Here is a 17,798-nt window from a genome sequence, read left to right as displayed (position 1 = left end):
GTTAATTGCAGATCAGACTGAGGCCTAACGGAGGGGCTATTGCTTTGCAGCTTACATTGATGCAGTTAGAAGAAACAAATACCCAGAAGATAGACTTCCTGAAAGTCATGATCCCTGTGGGTGCTGTAACTGCATGAAAGTGCAAAAGGAAAAGAAGTCTGAGCATGAGTGGAATGCAACCCGACAGGGTGAGGGAAGTGCCACTTACACTGAGGAACAGCTGCTCGGGGTACAAAGGTGAGTCTGTGGTGGGATTCAATGAGTGATTTTAATGTAGAGTTCCTGGCAGAATGTGTTACATAAGCATTGACTGTTATTGGTACTTTTATTATTATTATGGAAGCACAACAGCTTCTTGGCTTCAGAGGCAAGACTAGGTGGGAGTGGAGTGTTAGGGTGTAATCTGAGGTAACTTTACTGCTTCTGTGTCGGAGAGGCAGGGAAAACCAACTAGATGAAACAGACATCTATACAACAGTCTAGCCAACAACATCAGAATACACATTCTTCTCAATATACATGAAACATTCTCCAGGATAGATCAGATGTTAGGCTGCAAAACAAGTGTCAATAAATTTAAAAGGATTAAAATCATACAATGTATGTTCTCTGATATCGACAACAGAAGCAAATTTAGGAAATTCACAAATATGTGAAAATTAAACAATATATTCCTGAAATAACAAATAGGTCACAGAAGAAATCATACGAAAAATTAGAAAATACTTTGAGATGAATGAAAATGAAAACACAACATACCAAAATATACAGGATGCAACTAAAGCAATACATAGAAGGACATTTATAGCTGTAAATGTTTATATATATATATACATATATATATATTTAAAAATCTCAGATCAGTAACCTAATCTTTCACCTTAACAAACCAGAAAAAGAAGAGCAAAAAGAGTACACTAAATCCAAGCAAGCAGAATGAAGGAAATAATATAGAGTGGAAATAAATGAAATCAAGGTTAGAAAAACAACAGAAAATCAACAAAACCAAAAGTTGGCTTTTTGAAAATATCAACAAAATTGAAAAACCCTTAGCTAGGCTAACCAAGAAAAAGAGAGAAGACTCAAATAACTAAAATCAGAAATAAAAGAGGGGACATCACTACCAATCTTACAATGATAATAAAGATTTTAAAAGGATACTATGAACAATTGTATGCCAACAAATTAGATAACCTAGATGAAACAGACAAATTTGCAGAAATGTACAAACTAGGAAATCATACAGACCTACCACAAATACAGTGATTAAATTAATAATAAAAAAATTTTACCCTGTGACCCAGCAGTTGCACTACTAGGTTTTTACCCGAAGGATACAAACAGTGATCTGAAGGGGCACCTGCACCCCAATGTTTATAGCAGCAATGTCCACAATCACCAAACTATGGAAAGAGTGCAGATGTCCACTGACAGATGAATGGATAAAGAAGAATGGATAAAGAAGATACACACACACACACACACACACATAGATACATAAAATGGAATATTACTCAGACATCAAAAAAATGAAATCTTGCCATTTGCAATGATGGGGATGGAATTAGAGGGTATCATGCTAATTCCACATCCACTTATATGTGGAATTAAGAAACAAAACAGGATCATAGGGGAAGGGAGGGAAAAATAAAATAAGACAAAATTAGAGAGGGAGACAAACCATAAGAGACTTTTAACTATAGGAAACAAACAGGGTTGCTGGGGGTGGGGGGTGGACGGATGGGGTAACTGGGTGACGGGCATTAAGGATGTAATGAGCACTGGGTGTTATATGCAAATGATAAATCACTGAACTACCTCTGAAACTATCTCTGAAACTGTTAACACACTATATGTTAATTTTTTTCCCCACACTATATGTTAATTAATTGAATTTAAATAAAATAAAATTTTTAAAAAATTTTCCCACAAAGAAAAACCTAGGCCCAGAAGCCTTCACTGGTAAATTCTACCAAACATTTGAAGAATTAACTAATCCTTCATAAACTATTAGAGAAAATACAAGAGAGGGGAGCACTTCCCAACTCATTCTATGGGGCCAATATTACAAGTAAAACCAGACAAAGACATAAGAAAACTAAACTAGCAATCAATATCCCTTATGGATATAGATTCTAGCAACATATAAAAACATATAAAAAGGATTATATACCTTGGGGCATCTGGGTGGCTCAGTTGGTTAAGCTTCTGACTCTTGGTTTTGGCTCAGGTCATGATCTTGTGTCCGTGAGATTGAGCCCTGCATCTGGCTCTGTGCTCAGCGGGGAGTCTGCTCCTCTCCTCCTCCCTCTGCTGCTCCCCCCAATTATGTGCCCTCTCTCTCTCTCAAATAAAAAAAAAGAATAAATATTTTTAAAAAAAGATTATATACCTTGACCAAGTGGTATTTATCCCAGGAATGCAAGGTTGTTTAACACATGAAGATTAATCAGTGTGATACACCATATTAATAGAATAAAGGACAAGGCCACATGATCATTTTAATAGGTACAGAAAAAGCATTTGAGGGCGCCTGGGTGGCTCAGATGGTTAAGCGTCTGCCTTCGGCTCAGGTCATGATCTCAGGGTCCTGGGATCGAGTCCTGCATCGGGCTCCCTGCTCCTTTGGGAGCCTGCTTCTCCCTCTGCCTCTCTCTCTCTGTCTCTGTCTCTCATGAATAAATAAATAAAATCTTAAAAAAAAAAAAAAAAAAAAAGCATTTGACAAAATCCAACACTATTTCATGATAACAATACTCAACACAATAGGAGTAGAAGAGAACCTCCTCAGCTGATAAAGGCCATCTACCAAAAACCCACAGCTAACATCGTCATACTTAATGGTGAAAAACTGGATGCTTTCCAAGGTCAAGAAAAAGACAAGTATGTTCACTCTAGCCACTAGAGGTTCAAGCCAGGGCATTTTGGCAAGAAAAAGAGATATAGAAGTCATCCAGATTGGTGGCGCCTGGGTGGCTCAGTCAATTGAGCTTCAGACTCTTGGCTTTGGCTCAGGTTATGATCTCAGGGTCGAGAGGTCCAGCTCCATGTTCGGGCTCCACACTCAGCAGGTAGTCTGCTTGAGATTCTCTCCCTCTCCCTCTGACCCTCCCCCGCCCACTTATGTGTGCTCAGGCTCTCTCTAAAATAAATAAGTAATGGGATTCCTGGGTGGCTCAGTCGGTTAAGCGTCTGCCCTTAGCTCGGGTCATGGTCTTGGGGTCCTAGGATAGAGCCCCATGTCTGGCTCTCCTCTCAGTGGGGAGCCTGCTTCTCCCTCTCCCCTTGCCTGCTGCTCCCCCTGCTAATGCTCTCTCTCTGTCAAATAAATAAAATCTTTAAAAAATAAAAAATAAAATAAATAAGTAAATCTTTTAAAAAATTAAAAAAAAAAAAGAATTCACCCAGATTGGAAAGAAGTAAAACTGTATTCATAGATGATATGATATAATACAGACAATCCTAAGGAATAGGGGCGCCTGGGTGGCTCAGTCAGTTAAGCGTCTACCTTGCGCTCGGGTCGTTATCCCGCGGTCCTGGGATCGAGACCCAGGACAGGCTCTCTGCTCAGCGGGAAACCTGCTTCTCCCTCTGCCCGCTGCTCCCCCTGACCTGTGTGCTGTCTCTCTCAAATAAATAAATAAAATCTTTATTTAAAAAAAAGAAAGAAAATCCTAAGGAATACACACACACACACACACACAGTTAGAACTAATAAATGAGGGGCACCTGGGTGGCTCAGTTGGTTGGGATTCTGCCTTCAGCTCAAGTCATGATCCCAGGGTCCTGGAATGGATCCCCGCGTTGGGCTCCCTGCTCAATGGGGTCTGCTTCTCCCTCCGATCCCCCCCCACTTGAGCTCGTTCTCTCTCTCTCTCTCAAATGAACAAATAAAATCTTAAAAAAAAAGAACTAATAATTGAGTTCAACAAAGTTGAACTCAAAATACAAGATCAGTACACAAAAATCATTGTTTTTCTGTACTGTAGCAATGAACAATCCAAAAATGGAAAAGAAAATAATTTCATTTATAACACCATCAAAAAAGTATAAAATGCTTAGGAATAAATTTAACAAGAGAAGAGTAAGATGTACATTGAAAACTACAAACTTCATTTAAGGAAATTAAAGAATGTGTAAATAAATGGGAAGATTGACTGTGTTCATGGAGCTAAATATTGGAAAGGCTTATTTTATTAAGGTTTAATATTGGAAATATGGTAATACTACTCAAATCGATCAATAGATTCAACATATCCCTATCAAATCCCTCGCTGCCTTTTTTGAAGAAATTGACAATCCAATCCTAAAATTCATATGGTAATACAAGAGACCCAGAATAGCCAGAACAGTCTTGAAAAAGAACAAAGTTGGAGGACTCACATTTCCCAGTTTGAAAACTTATTACAAAGCTACAGTTATGATGTAGACTAGCATAGGATAGACATGTAGATCAATGGAATAGACTTGAGAGTCCAGAAGTAGGCCTTTATATTTATGGTCAATTGATTTTTTTTTTAATGTAGGCTCCACACCCAGCATGAGCTTGAACTCAGGACCCTGAGATCATGACCTGAGCCAAAACTAAGAGTCAGAAACTTAACAGACTGAGCCACCCATACATCCCAGGGTGTCTGACTCTTGATCTTGGCTCAGGTCTCGATCTCAGGGTCCTGAGATCCAGCCTGGCGTCGGGCTCTGCACTTAGCACAGAGTCTGCTTTTCTTCCTCTCTCTCTCTCTCTCTCCCCCTCTCTCTGCCCCCCCCAAATAAACAAAATCTTTAAAAAAAAAAGTCAGACATCCACCAACCAAGCCACCCAGACGTCCCCAGTCAACTGATTTTTTTTAAAGATTTTATTTGAGAGAGAGAGAGAGCATGAGAGGGGGGAGGGTCAGAGGGAGAAGCAGACTCCCTGCTGAGCAGGGAGCCCAATGTGGGACTCAGTCCTAGGACCCCGGGATCATGACCTGAGCTAAAGGCAGTTGTGTAACTAACTGAGCCACCCAGGCACCCTCAACTGATTTTTTTGACAAGAGTGCCAAAGCAGGGGCACCTGGCTGGCTCAGTCAGTGGAGCATGCAACTCTTGATCTCAGGGTCATGAGTTTAATCCCTACATTGGGTGTAGAGCTTACTTTAAAAAAAGAAAAGAAAAGAAAGAGTGCCAAGGCAATTTAATAGGGGAAAGAATTGTCTTTAATACATGTGTTGGGACAACTGGGTACCCACATGCAAAACAATGCACTTGGACTCCTTTCTCACACAAACACAAAAGTTAACTCAAAGACCTAAAGTAAGGCCTAAATTAAGAGCTACAGCTATAACACTCTTAGGAGAAAACATAAATGTACCTCTTCCATGACATGACACCCAAAATACAAATGACAAAAGAAAAAAATAGGTAACTGCATTTCATGAAAATTTAAAGCTTTTGTATTCAAAAGATACCATCAAGAAAGTGAAAAATCAATTCACAGTACAGGAGAAAATGTTTCAAATTATGTTTGAAAGTCCCTGATAAGGGACTTATATCTAGAACATATAAAATACTCTTACAATTCAACAATAAAAAGACAAATAGCCCAATTGAAAAATGGGCAAAGGATCTGCTAGGCATTCCTCCAAAGAATATATACAAATGTTTAAAAAATATATTTAAAAAAAATAATCTACAAATGGCCAATAGCACATGAAAAGTTGCTCAGTATCATGAGTCAGTAGGGAAATACAAACCAAAGCCACAGTGAGATACCACATCACCTCACACCCACTAGGATGGCAATAATCAAAAAGATGGACAACAGCAAGTATTGATAAGAATGTGGAGAAATGGGAACACTTATATATTGCTTGTAGGAATGGAAAACAGTGTGGCCAGGTTGGAAAATACAATGCCAGTTCCTCAGAAGGTTAAACATAGCACCTGACCTAGCAATCCGCTCCTAGGTAAATACCAAGAGAAATAAAAACATACTTCCACACAAAAACTTGTACGTGAACATTCGTACAGAATTATCCATAATAACCCCCAAATGGAAACAACCTGCATGTCCATTAACTGATGAATCGATAAACAAAATGGGGAATATCCATACAATGAATACTTCTTGGTAATAAAAGGAATGAAGTACTGATACATACTACAACATGAATGAATCTTGAACATTATGCTAGTCAAAGAAGCCAGACACAAAAGTCCACATTTTGTATAATTCCTTTTATATGAAATGTCCAGAATGGCAAATTTATAGAGACAGAAAGTACATTATTGGTTGCCAGGGGTTGCTAAGTAAAATGAGGAATGACTGCCAATGAGTATGGGGTTTCTTTCTGGTGTAATGAAGATGTTCTGGAATTAGATAATGATGATGGGTGCACAACTCTGTGAATATACTTTGTAAAAGATCAGTGAATTGTGCATTTTAAAAGAGTAAACTTTGTGATATGTGAATTGTAGCTCAAGAAAAATGTTATTAAACAAATAACAAATTTATACAAAAGAGAGAAAGAGGCAGAGGAGTATCTGCCATGGAAGCAGAGATTGGAAACTGGGCTGGGGATCCAAAGGATCCCCATGGGCAGCTCTTGGGGAAGGACCATGACTGACATTCCAGACCCTGCTTTACAGTCCAGCCTGTGTTACTGACTTACTTTGAACTCCTGAGCAAGACCCTGGGCCTCTCTCTGCCTAATTGGATCGTGTAGTTGCAAAAGACTGGAGATATTCTGTAAGTGCCTATCAGTAGAGGATATATATAATCCATAAAATGCAATAAATATAATCCATAAAAGCAATGCAGCTTTTGAAAAGAATGACATAGATATATAATAGCCAATATTTATGGGGTGTCACATGCTATCAAGCACTTTGATGAATACTTCATTTAAATGATAACAGCTTGTGAAATATAGTTCAAATTATTAGCCCATTTCAGAAGATAACACTAAGGCACAGAGGTTAATTACACAGCAAGATAAGATCCCAACCAAGGCATTTTGGCCCCAGAGTTCATGCTCTAGTACAACATTTCTCAGAGTGTAGCTTGGGAACCCCAAAACCCTTGGGGGTCTGCAAGTTTAAAACAATTTTCATAATGGTACAAACACATTATTTGCCTTTTTCACTCTCATTCTCTCATGATAGTAGAGTGGAATTTTTGAGAAGCTACCTGATAGGTAGTATATCATCACTCTGTTTTTAAATTTCTTGTTTTCATTTCTAGTATGGTAAATATTGATAGCTATAACTCACATGAACAAAAACTCTTCTGGGACTTAGGTAATTTTTAAGAGTATAAGAAACTTCTGAGATCAAAAAGTTCAGAACTGCCACTCTAGTCTAAACTATTATCCTGTACTCATTTCTATATGTTATCAATCCATCTCTAAAATAAACTTTTGGTTTTTTAAAAAGAAGGATGTATAAAGGTGATTACAATATGCTCCTAGGTAAAAAAAAAAAAAAAAAAAAAAGGAGAGGTGTCTATATGTATACACAGGATTCACAGAACACTAACAGTGGTTGTCCTTAGGGTGGGAGACTGGGGGGCAGGGAATAGGGAAGCAGGAAGTTTTTTCACTGTATATAGTTTAGTACTGTTGGATATTTATCTTCTACCGTGTGTGTATATATTAACTTTTTTTTTTTTAAGATTTTATTTATTTATTTGACAGAGAAAGACACAGCGAGAGAGGGAACACAAGCAGGGGGAGTGGGAGAGGGAGAAGCAGGCTTCCCACGGAGCAGGGAGCTAGATGTGGGACTCGATCCCAGGACCCCGGGATCATGACCCGAGCTGAAGGCAGACAGTTAAGGACTGAGCCACCCAAGCGCCCCTATATTAACTTTTCAAAACAAAGTTTTGAAAGGCAGCCTTAAGGAAAAAGAGAGAGAAATCACTAGAGTGATTAGGTGTTTCTTCTGACTTTGCCGTCCTGTGGTTGAACTCTCAGGGGCTTAGCCTGCACCTTGATATAAGGATCAGCATGTCTGTTCTACCCACTTGTAGGGATACAGGAAGAATAAAATATTGGATGTAAAAATACCTTGAAAGGCATTAAGCTCTCGGTGGGAGGAGGACCTTGTTAATCAATTTGAAAGTTTCATGAATGTGTTCACCAGTTTTCTTTTAGGTTTGTTTTGGGGCTCACAGATTGGAGGATCAGATGTAAATGTAAAATGTAAACATACTATTTTACAGTTAATCGTACAAAAGGAGCCTTTGTAGACATACATGTTTCTGATGTGTGTTTTTAGGATCAAGAAATGCAGAAATTACTATGAAATTCTAGGAGTTTCTCGAAATGCCAGTGATGAAGAGCTTAAGAAAGCTTACCGAAAACTTGCCCTGAAATTTCACCCTGACAAGAATTGTGCTCCTGGAGCAACTGACGCTTTCAAAGGTCTGATCCTGAATTAATGTTTAATTCTGCCCTTGTCAAGTTGTTTTCAGCCTCCCCTATAATTGTTTTATAAGGCCACAAACAGGGCCTTTCTTTCCTGCCATACCTCTTAAATAGTGATTATCAGCATAGCTCCCTCTTGTCTTCATTCACTTACCTTAATTTCTTTTGGGAAAAAAAAATATTTGATTTCTCTGTAATGGTACCTTTTTAGATGTGAGACATAAATAAAAATCTCACTTAAGAGCTTCACCCCCAAGGAAGCCTTTGATTCAGGCAAGAATTATCAATGGATGCTAAAACTGCCGGGTGACAGGTTTTTGCTGAATAGGATATTCACATGATTGTCAGAGGATCATCCCCCAGAATACCTACTGATTTCAAAGGGGAAACATTGCTTTATAATGGAGATATCTAGCTGTCAACACTTTAACCCAGTGATCCAACTTATTGTCACCAATACTGGACCCACCTCACATTATATGATATGGCACCTGTGTGGTATTCTTGCCAAAATGTTCAACCTGAATCTAATAATGAGGAAACCATCAAAATATGGGACATTCTACAAAGAACACTGACCTGCTCTTCAAAAAAGTCAATATAATGAAAAGCAGAAAAGGTGGGTGACTATTCTAGAGGAAAAGAAACTAAAAGGATATAAAAGCAAATACAATACATGAACCTCGCATGAATTGCATGGGTTGATGTTAATTTTCTTAGCTATGATAATGGTACTGTGATCATGTAGGAGATCATTCTAGGAGATAGATGCTGAAATATTTAGGGATGACGTGCCATAATATCTGCAGCCTACTTTCAAATGGTTCAGCAAAAGAAATGTATACATACTACATGTATGCATGTATTTATGTATGTATGGAGAGTTGAGGGAAGCAATGTGGCAAATACTAACAGCTGATGAATCAAATAGAGGGTATACATGTATTTATTTACTATTTTTTCAAATTTTCTGTAGATTTGGAATTTTTCTAAAGAAAAAGTAAAAAAATTTTAAAAGTCAACGTTTACCTAAAAGATAATCTCCCTTTGCTGATGTGCCATTGTGAATCTTGTTCTCCCCACAGTTTCTACAAGGAAACAACTAGATAACCCACATTCTCTTTACACCTTCACATAAAGTATCTCACAGACTAATGCCATTTCTATGAGAAATTGGCCAGATTTCAAGGGATGTGATGTTGATGCAACTATTTAGCCTTTTTTGTTTGTTTTTTCTACTTAGCTGTTATATTGCCGTAAATATTTAATATAATTCCCTCGCTAGAAGAATCATAAAGAAATGCTCTTTCTGACTGTGTTTCTCATAGTGTTGGCTGAATTAGAGGCAGGGAATGCGGATGTCTTAAAGATTTGTTTTCAAGGTTTCTTTGATTAGTGGCACTGATTGCATGTTTAAATGAATTTTAATTGGACAACATTTGCACATTTGTGCATAGGGAGAAGAGGTGATGGTAAGCATTTGTAATCTATCCAGTCTTTGATCTGTCATTGAGACACTGGAGATAGGTTTCTTAATTTCTAAAGCCTACTTTCTAAGGTAAGCTGAAACGTGACTGGGATTAGTGAGGACCTTGCTTTTAGCCAAGCAATTGATTTTACTGATTATTTTATTTAGGAAATTGTTTCTGACTTCAAGTTAGAATACCACTGCTTATGTATGAACTGTTTCCAACCATAAACTAATTGCTCTCAAGGAAAATAAGGACACATTTTTGATGAATGAAAGCAGTAGTTCTTAGTTCATCTTGAGTCCAATATTGCTTCTGGCTTATGAAACTAGATCATGGAAAATGTGAAGGGCAAGAACTCTGGTGAACTTTCTAGGTCCAAGCACCTTTTCTTAGGCCCCTGTGAGGTCATCTAGCAGCCAACAGCTCTGGGCTCTTCCTTGCTGCTTCTTGCATCACCCTCAGCTACAGCAAAGACTGTGTCCTCAGATACTTTTTGGTTTTGGTTGCAGCAATAGGAAATGCCTTTGCAGTCCTGAGCAATCCTGACAAGCGACTCCGCTACGATGAATATGGAGATGAACAGGTGACTTTCACTGCCCCTCGAGGCAGACCTTATAATTATTACAGGGACTTCGAAGCTGACATCACTCCAGAAGAGCTATTCAATGTCTTCTTTGGAGGACATTTTCCTACAGGTGAGTTTTTCAAAATTATAGCTGAAAAATTTATATATATATATTTCTGTATCTCAGCTAGCTCCTCTTTGAGGATCTGAATAGAGGGACCATGGTATGGTGGAAAGAATAAGAATTTGGAATCAGGGTGCCTGGGTGGCTCAGTCAGTTAAGTGTCTGCCTTTGACTTGGGTCATGATCCCTGGGTCCTGGGATCGAGCCCCGCATCAGGCTCCCTGCTCCGCGGGAAGCCTGTTTCTCCCTCTCCCTTGCCTGCCACTCCCCCTGCTTGTGCTCTCTCTCTCTCTCTCCGTCAAATAAATAAATAAAATCTTAAAAAAAAAAAGAAAGTATTTGGAATCAGATGAGCTGGGGTTTGAGGCAAGTCTCCAGCCTCCAACTGTGCATGATTTTAACCAAATCACTTGGTCTCTCTGATCCTGTTTCCTCACCTGAGAAATGGGACTGATAATATCAACCTCACAGGGCTGCTGTGAGGATTAGATTTTTTTTTTAAAGATTTTATTTATTTATTTGAGAGAGAGAGAGAATGAGAAACAGAGAGCATGAGAGGGAGGAGGGTCAGAGGGAGAAGCAGACTCCCTGCCGAGCAGGGAGCCCGATGCGGGACTCGATCCTGGGACTCCAGGATCATGACCTGAGCCGAAGGCAGTCGCTTAACCAACTGAGCCATCCAGGCGCCCCGAGGATTAGATATTTTTAAGTGCTTTATAAATAAGTAGCCAGATGCCTATTATCATTATTGCAAAATAGCAGCTATATAAAGATAAAAGTTAGAAAAATACCTCCAGAGAGTTCAATGTTGGGGTAATTAAATGCCCAGGAAGTAAACTGAATTCTATGAATTGCTGTTAAAGACACTAGTGTTGGGGCGCCTGGGTGGCTTAGTCAGTTGGGCATTCAACTCTTGATCTCAGCTCAGGTCTTGATCTCAGGATTCTGAGTTCGGGCCCCATTTTGGACTCCATGCTGGGTGTGGAGGAAAGAAAGAGAGAGAGAGAGAGAGAGAAGGAAGGAAGGAAAGAAGGAAGGGGAAGGGAGGGAGAGAGAAAGGAAGGAAGAAAGTAAGAAGGAAAGGAAGGGAGGGAGGGAGGGAGGAAGAAAGGAAGAAAGAAGGAAAGAAAGAAAGAGGAAGGAAGGAAGATACTAGTGACATAATCTGATCCTGGGCAAGGAAGCAGAAAAAAGCAGAAAACCTGACAAAGGCATGTCAGGATTCATGGCCCAAATGCTCTTTCTTTACTAGACTTTTGGGGTTCTCTCACTCACTAGTTCTAAAGGACTACTTAAATAAAAGCAGGAGAACTAAGCACATTCCATTACACCTGGTTCACTTGGTTTACCTACTGTTTTATTTTTCTACTGAGTAAAATGGGACAATACTCTGCCGTCAGAGAACCTAGCTGGGAACAAGGAGCTTGGAAAAAGCAAGGAAGGAGTGTTTGCCATATCCCATACTAGGTTTTTCTTTCTTTCCCAGGAAACATTCATATGTTTTCAAATGTGACAGATGACAGCCACTATTACCGCCGGCGGCACCGACATGAGCGGATGCAGACACGGAAGGAAGAAGAAGAAGAAAAGCCTCAGGTACCAAGGGCGGACAGCCAAACTACTGCTCATCCACACTTGTACTGAGCAGACTCTTACGGTGTCTATGATCAGGTTTTAAAAGTTCAACTTGAATTATGTTGTTAAAACGTGTTTTAGGAAAGCAGAGGTAGTGGTAGGAAGGGGTGGATCACTGGCCCAAATAGGCCAGAATGGTACCTCCTTCCCCACCCGTTCTTCGGTGGTTGTTCCAGGAAATCAGTTCCCCTGTGGGGCTGTCTTGACCAAGGTTTTCTTCCCTGCAGAAAATAGGAACCCCCTTCAAAATATTCAGAACTAAAGGGAGTTTAAAGTAAGGGATCTAGGGGGTCTCATGAAGCTCAAGGGCAGGAAGCACACGTGGGCCTCAGAACAGATGGGAACCAGAAACTAGGGTATAGTCAGGTACCCATGCAGCTATCTTTCCATGACTCTTTGTGGCCAGATTGTCTCCACCTTTCCCGCCTCTCTGCATCTGCTTTATTCTCTCTAAGCAGCCTAGCTTGTTCTGCTTCCTCTTACAAATAGCCCATCCACACTGCCTAAGAGTACATGTCCTTTCTTCAGGTGACTGCCCAGCAGTGAACAGTATGATGAGTCTCAGTTCCAAACTCCTGGGAGGGAGTAGTGATTACCCCTGCTAGGGTTAGATGTCTCCCAGTCCATTCAGCTGTGGCCAAGGTGACAGAGCTGCATAATACTGACGTGGCCCCGTGAGAGTCACAGTCTGGGCAGACTCACCCAGAAGTGTCTTCTTCATTGGTCTTAGAAAAGGGGGCTGCATGAGAATTACTGGGTGTCAGTACAGGTTGTGGGTGGGTCTCCTTCAGTCTTCTCCACAGAGAGAACAGCCTTCCTAGAAAAGCTTTGGGCTTTGTGCAATATATTGCAGTCATTTGAATTTTCTTTGGGAAAACTATCCTGTTTTCTGTAAGCTTTATACTGATGAAGAACACTTACGCCAGATATTTTTTCTTTTCAGACCACGTATTCTGCATTTATTCAGTTACTTCCAGTTCTTGTGATTGTGATTATATCTGTCATTACTCAGCTGCTAGCTGCTAATCCCCCATACAGTCTATTCTATAAATCGTAAGTCAAATATTTATAAATCTTTCTTAACAATTGGGAGGGCAAAAGACTTGAACATTTTGCTGGTACTGCTAACATTTCATTTCGCCTTTGTAGAAAACACGGATTTTTTGTTTAAAGGAACAGCTGGATAGTAATAGTGCAGAGACTCAAAATTACTGTAGGCGTTTCCTGTGTGCTCGGGCCATGGATTATTTTGCTCTACAGCGACATCATCCGGTCAGCCGCAGAACAGCCGCAACTGGTTTCTGAAGGATGAATAGACTTACCTCCAGTTTCAGATTAAATCCTTATTATATCATGTTAGCTTTAGAGTGGACCCTATTGAGCTTGTGATCGGATCACTGGACTCCTCCAGGTTGGGAACATAGTATCTGAGATCCAGTGATTATTTTCAATTTAAGTAATTGGAAGAATGGGACATTTATTCATGATGAGGCTACACAGTCAAACCATAGCATCACATTTCTTTGCTATGAGCTATGGTAGGAATTTCTTTATTTCTTCAATTAATTATTTCAATTAGTTCAGTTTTCATAGTTCGGTCCCCAGACCAGCATCATCTAGAGCAACTGGTAACATGTTAGAAATGCAAACTCTTAAGCCTCACGCCATACGTATTGAATCAGAAACTCTGAGGATGAGAACTAGCAATCTGAGTTTTAATAAACTCTCCAAATAACTCTGGTTCATAGTCTGATGATCATTGGATTAATTTTTTTTTTTAAGTAGGCTCCACACCCAGCATGGAGCCCAACATGGGGCTTAAACTCACCACCCTGAGATCCAGACCTGTTAAAAATAAAATCTTTAAAAGAATAAAAAAACCTTAAAAAATGTGGAACCCGGGGCGCCTGGGTGGCTCAGTTGGTTAAGCGACTGCCTTCGGCTCAGGTCATGATCCTGGAGTCCCGGGATCGAGTCCCGCATCGGGCTCCCTGCTCGGCAGGGTGTCTGCTTCTCCCTCTGACGCTCCTCCCTCTCATGCTCTCTGTCTCTCATTCTCTCTGTCTCAAATAAATAAATAAAATCTTTAAAAAAAAAAAAGAAAATGTGGAACCCATGGGGCAGTACATAACAGGAAGAGGCTTTGCTAGCAATCACTGTAGACTGAAGACTGTATTCTAGATCAATATCTTCCTTTTACAGAGAAGAAAGCTGAGTCTCAGAGAGGGGTTATTACTATCAGGTCACTCTGGCCTGATTCCCTCTATTTCTCGACTTCCTATGTTTCTCCATTTGCTACTTCTTCCTCCTTTTTTGCCTAGCCAGTGGGGCAGAGAGGAACCTGCCCTGCTGACACCTTCCCAGATGGAGGTGGGAGCAGTCATGGCCTGAACCCTTAGACATCCAGCACGATGCTTAAGTAGGGAGATCAAAGGAGAAAACTGGGAAAATATTAACTCAGTTGAGATGGAATTTGTCTAGTTTGAATAAAACTAGCCTGGATTTTGCACATTGCTGTCACATTGTTTTAACTTGAATTTGAGCTTCCTTCCATACTTCCTTATGGTTAGTATTTAGTTAACCCAGACCTACTGATGTTTCTGAGCACCACATACCATTGGATATATTAGACCCACAAAGAGTTGGTGCAGAAGCATCACTGAAATCTTTTGTCTGACGTTTTTGCAGTTCTCACTTAGCAGCTGTGTGTGAAGTACTTCCTCTCCTGTCCTAAAAATTGATGCTAGGTTGGTGTAAGCTATCTGGTTATTTGTGAATAGTTTACTGTAACGATCAGTTCATTTGCCCAACGTTTACCAATAGCCTGGTCTGTGCCAGGTACCATGCTAGGTCCTACACAATGTACATTTTTTTTTTAAAGATTTTATTTATTTATTTGAGAGAGAGAGAATGAGAGACAGAGAGCATGAGAGGGGGAGGGTCAGAGGGAGAAGCAGACTCCCCGCTGAGCAGGGAGCCCGATGCGGGACTCGATCCCGGGACTCCAGGATCATGACCTGAGCCGAAGGCAGTCGCTTAACCAACTGAGCCACCCAGGCGCCCCCACAATGTACATTTTTTTAAGCATTCAGCACTCGTGCTCACTTCCGCAGCACATATACTAAAAAAAGCATTCAGCACTCAACTTTTAGCACAGAAAGCAATATAAGAGAGGTAAATCCTTGAAGAGAATAAAGTAACTATACTGAGGCTGAATTCACAATATGAATACACTCAAATAATGATGACATTACAGTTGCTATGGAAATAATAAATGTTAGGAGTATTAGACAGTGGTACTTGCAGCTGCCCTATGAAGAGGGGATTATGGTCATGATATCTGTGCAGTCAGTGCGAAGAGTGAGATTGTCAAATATAACCAGCTTACCTGAGCCTCCCTCTCTTTGTCTCAGGACCTTGGGCTACACCATCTCTAGAGAAACACAGAACCTGCAGGTGCCTTACTTTGTGGATAAAAACTTTGAGAAGGCCTACAGAGGAGCATCTCTCCGTGACCTGGAGAAGACGATAGAGAAGGATTACATTGATTACGTCCAGACAAGTTGTTGGAAGGAGAAACAACAAAGTAAGATGTTCTAAAAGGGACTTTAACTGGTGGTCATGCTTCCGACCTGAGGCATGCCCAGCTTCCCAATCCCTCCTCTTCCCTTGTTTGAGTAGCACGTGTTTATGTATGTGATCAGAGACAGGGCAGAGGCCCATTTGGGACACCACCAAAAGAGTGAAGTTCGTTGTCAGGATACATGTGGCCAGCATTTGGAAACGTTAGGAACTTAGGCAGGCAGCACTAGTTGCCTGTCCATCTGTCTGTCTCTGAGTGTCTGCCACTCACTGCCCGTCTGCCCCACTCTCCTCTCTGCCAATTGCCTTCCTTTGCTTCTTCAAGCTTTCAAGGTTTTGGTTGCTACCCTCCCCATCCCTCTCCCAGCTCCCACAGCCCCACTAGTTATTGGCCCCTTTCTAGCTGGATTGGTCCAGTTTCCTAATTCCACATTCCCTATGGGAAAATCTGATTGATCCAGCCTAATTTTTTGAGCCAGACCAAAAGTCAGCGCTAGCCGGCTGGGGCCACCTAGATCAAACGTGACCCTACCTCTGGGTCTGCCCCTTCAATAAGGGTGGGTTTGAGCAGGCCTTCCACTCTGTTCCCTCTCTGGAGACAATGGGGGTGTCAGTGTCCGCCAGTTGGCTTACAACTCCAGTTGAGTATTAATGGGGAGTACGGGTAGCAAGGGTAGCCCTGCCTCTCAGCCAACAGGTTCACTTTTCATCCCTTTGAATTCTACACATACACACACGTATGCACACCTGTGCAGGCGGCGGGGGGGCACATACACACAACCTTAATAACTGTATCCTATAAAACGTGGCTTTAATTTTTAACAAGCAAACGAACTCATTTTTTAAATGGTATAACTGGATATCATTAAATGTCTACCAGTGCCTGATAAGATTAGCTCTTCAGTCACAGTGCTGCTAAGCCCTTGCTGACCCATCATGCAGCCCAACCCCACCGCCACGTTAATCTGTCCTTCCTATGTGTTCTTAAAGCTCTTGGTCCATGCTGCTAACACAGTACTGCTCTCAGCGTTCGTGCGCTGTCGGTATGTGTCAGTCTCCCTGCCGGACCACGGGCCTCTGACGATAAGAGCCATGTCTTACCAATCTTGTGTCCCAGGCCCCTGGCACCATCCTTGCTCCAGAACAGGTGCTCAACAAATGTCCTTGGAAGAGAGGATTCTCAGACCTGGAAAATAATGAAAATGTGTGCGGATTAAAAATCACAGAGCAGGGTTAGCGTCCTTACCCTAGCCCCTAGGGACCTTGTCTCTGCCTTCTACTTCTGTAGGGCAGAGCCCACCTCCACTCTCAGGTGCATTAGGAGCTTGATGGGCAATGATTCTGAGACGTAAGGGGAAATTAAGCAGGAGGAAGTTGCTTTTCAAAATTTACTGAAAAATAAATACTGAAAAAAACTGAGGAGGTCAGGAAGTACCCTACCTCATGTTAAACTAGTTGTTGCAAGTTTCAAAGATCAGGAAAGAATTTTGGAGCAAGAAAAGGCTTTGGACAGAAAGGCATTTTATACACAGATCTAAATCAGGTGAAGGCCACAGTGTGTGTCCTAAAAGTCCCCATTGTATTCAACCCTGGGAGTGTTTTGAATTTGTTGCTTTCTGCAAGAACTGGATGAAAATCTGCATTTCACATTCTTCAAACACACACCCACCCACATACACTCCCCAGCTGGAACTATGCAAAGAGCTCACGGTAAAGATTACATCTAAAATGGCTTTTAGGCTTCTTCTCCCCATCTCCATGAGGCCTAGTTTCAGGACTTTGGTACTCTCTAGGTATAAATAAAAATCCAATGGGTAAGCAGGATGCATGTACCCACAAGTTCCAAAGAGGGGGTTATCTGCACACACCCCTTAAAAATCTATTTCTGGCATTTAAGGGTGGTTGTCCAGACTCTCTCCACAACCCAAATGCCATTTGAGAATGAGCAGCATGTGCCCTCCGGATCCAGCAGCAAGTGCAGCCAAGGTTAAATTTAGCACTTGGAGGTTGTA

At 41.0% G+C, this 17,798-nt stretch overlaps 1 protein-coding gene across 2 annotated transcripts in view; it reads left to right on the top strand.

The window, feature by feature from the left end:
* The window catches only part of DNAJC18 (DnaJ heat shock protein family (Hsp40) member C18), a 31,103-nt gene that overhangs the window by 6,758 nt on the left and 6,547 nt on the right, over positions 1-17,798 (top strand). For both annotated transcript variants that reach the window (XM_035014264.1, XM_035014263.1), the window contains 6 exons: positions 51-237; positions 8,260-8,405; positions 10,390-10,575; positions 12,056-12,165; positions 13,148-13,257; positions 15,618-15,790. In XM_035014264.1, the coding sequence (XP_034870155.1) occupies positions 51-237; positions 8,260-8,405; positions 10,390-10,575; positions 12,056-12,165; positions 13,148-13,257; positions 15,618-15,790 (912 nt within the window). The remainder of the gene's footprint in view (positions 1-50; positions 238-8,259; positions 8,406-10,389; positions 10,576-12,055; positions 12,166-13,147; positions 13,258-15,617; positions 15,791-17,798) is intronic.

Source organism: Mirounga leonina, unplaced genomic scaffold (assembly GCF_011800145.1).
Source record: "Mirounga leonina isolate KUSES-001 unplaced genomic scaffold, KU_Mleo_1.0 Mir_168, whole genome shotgun sequence".
Taxonomy (NCBI): domain Eukaryota; kingdom Metazoa; phylum Chordata; class Mammalia; order Carnivora; family Phocidae; genus Mirounga; species Mirounga leonina.
Note: the sequence above shows the minus strand (reverse complement) of the source record. Positions and strands in the feature narration are given on the sequence as shown.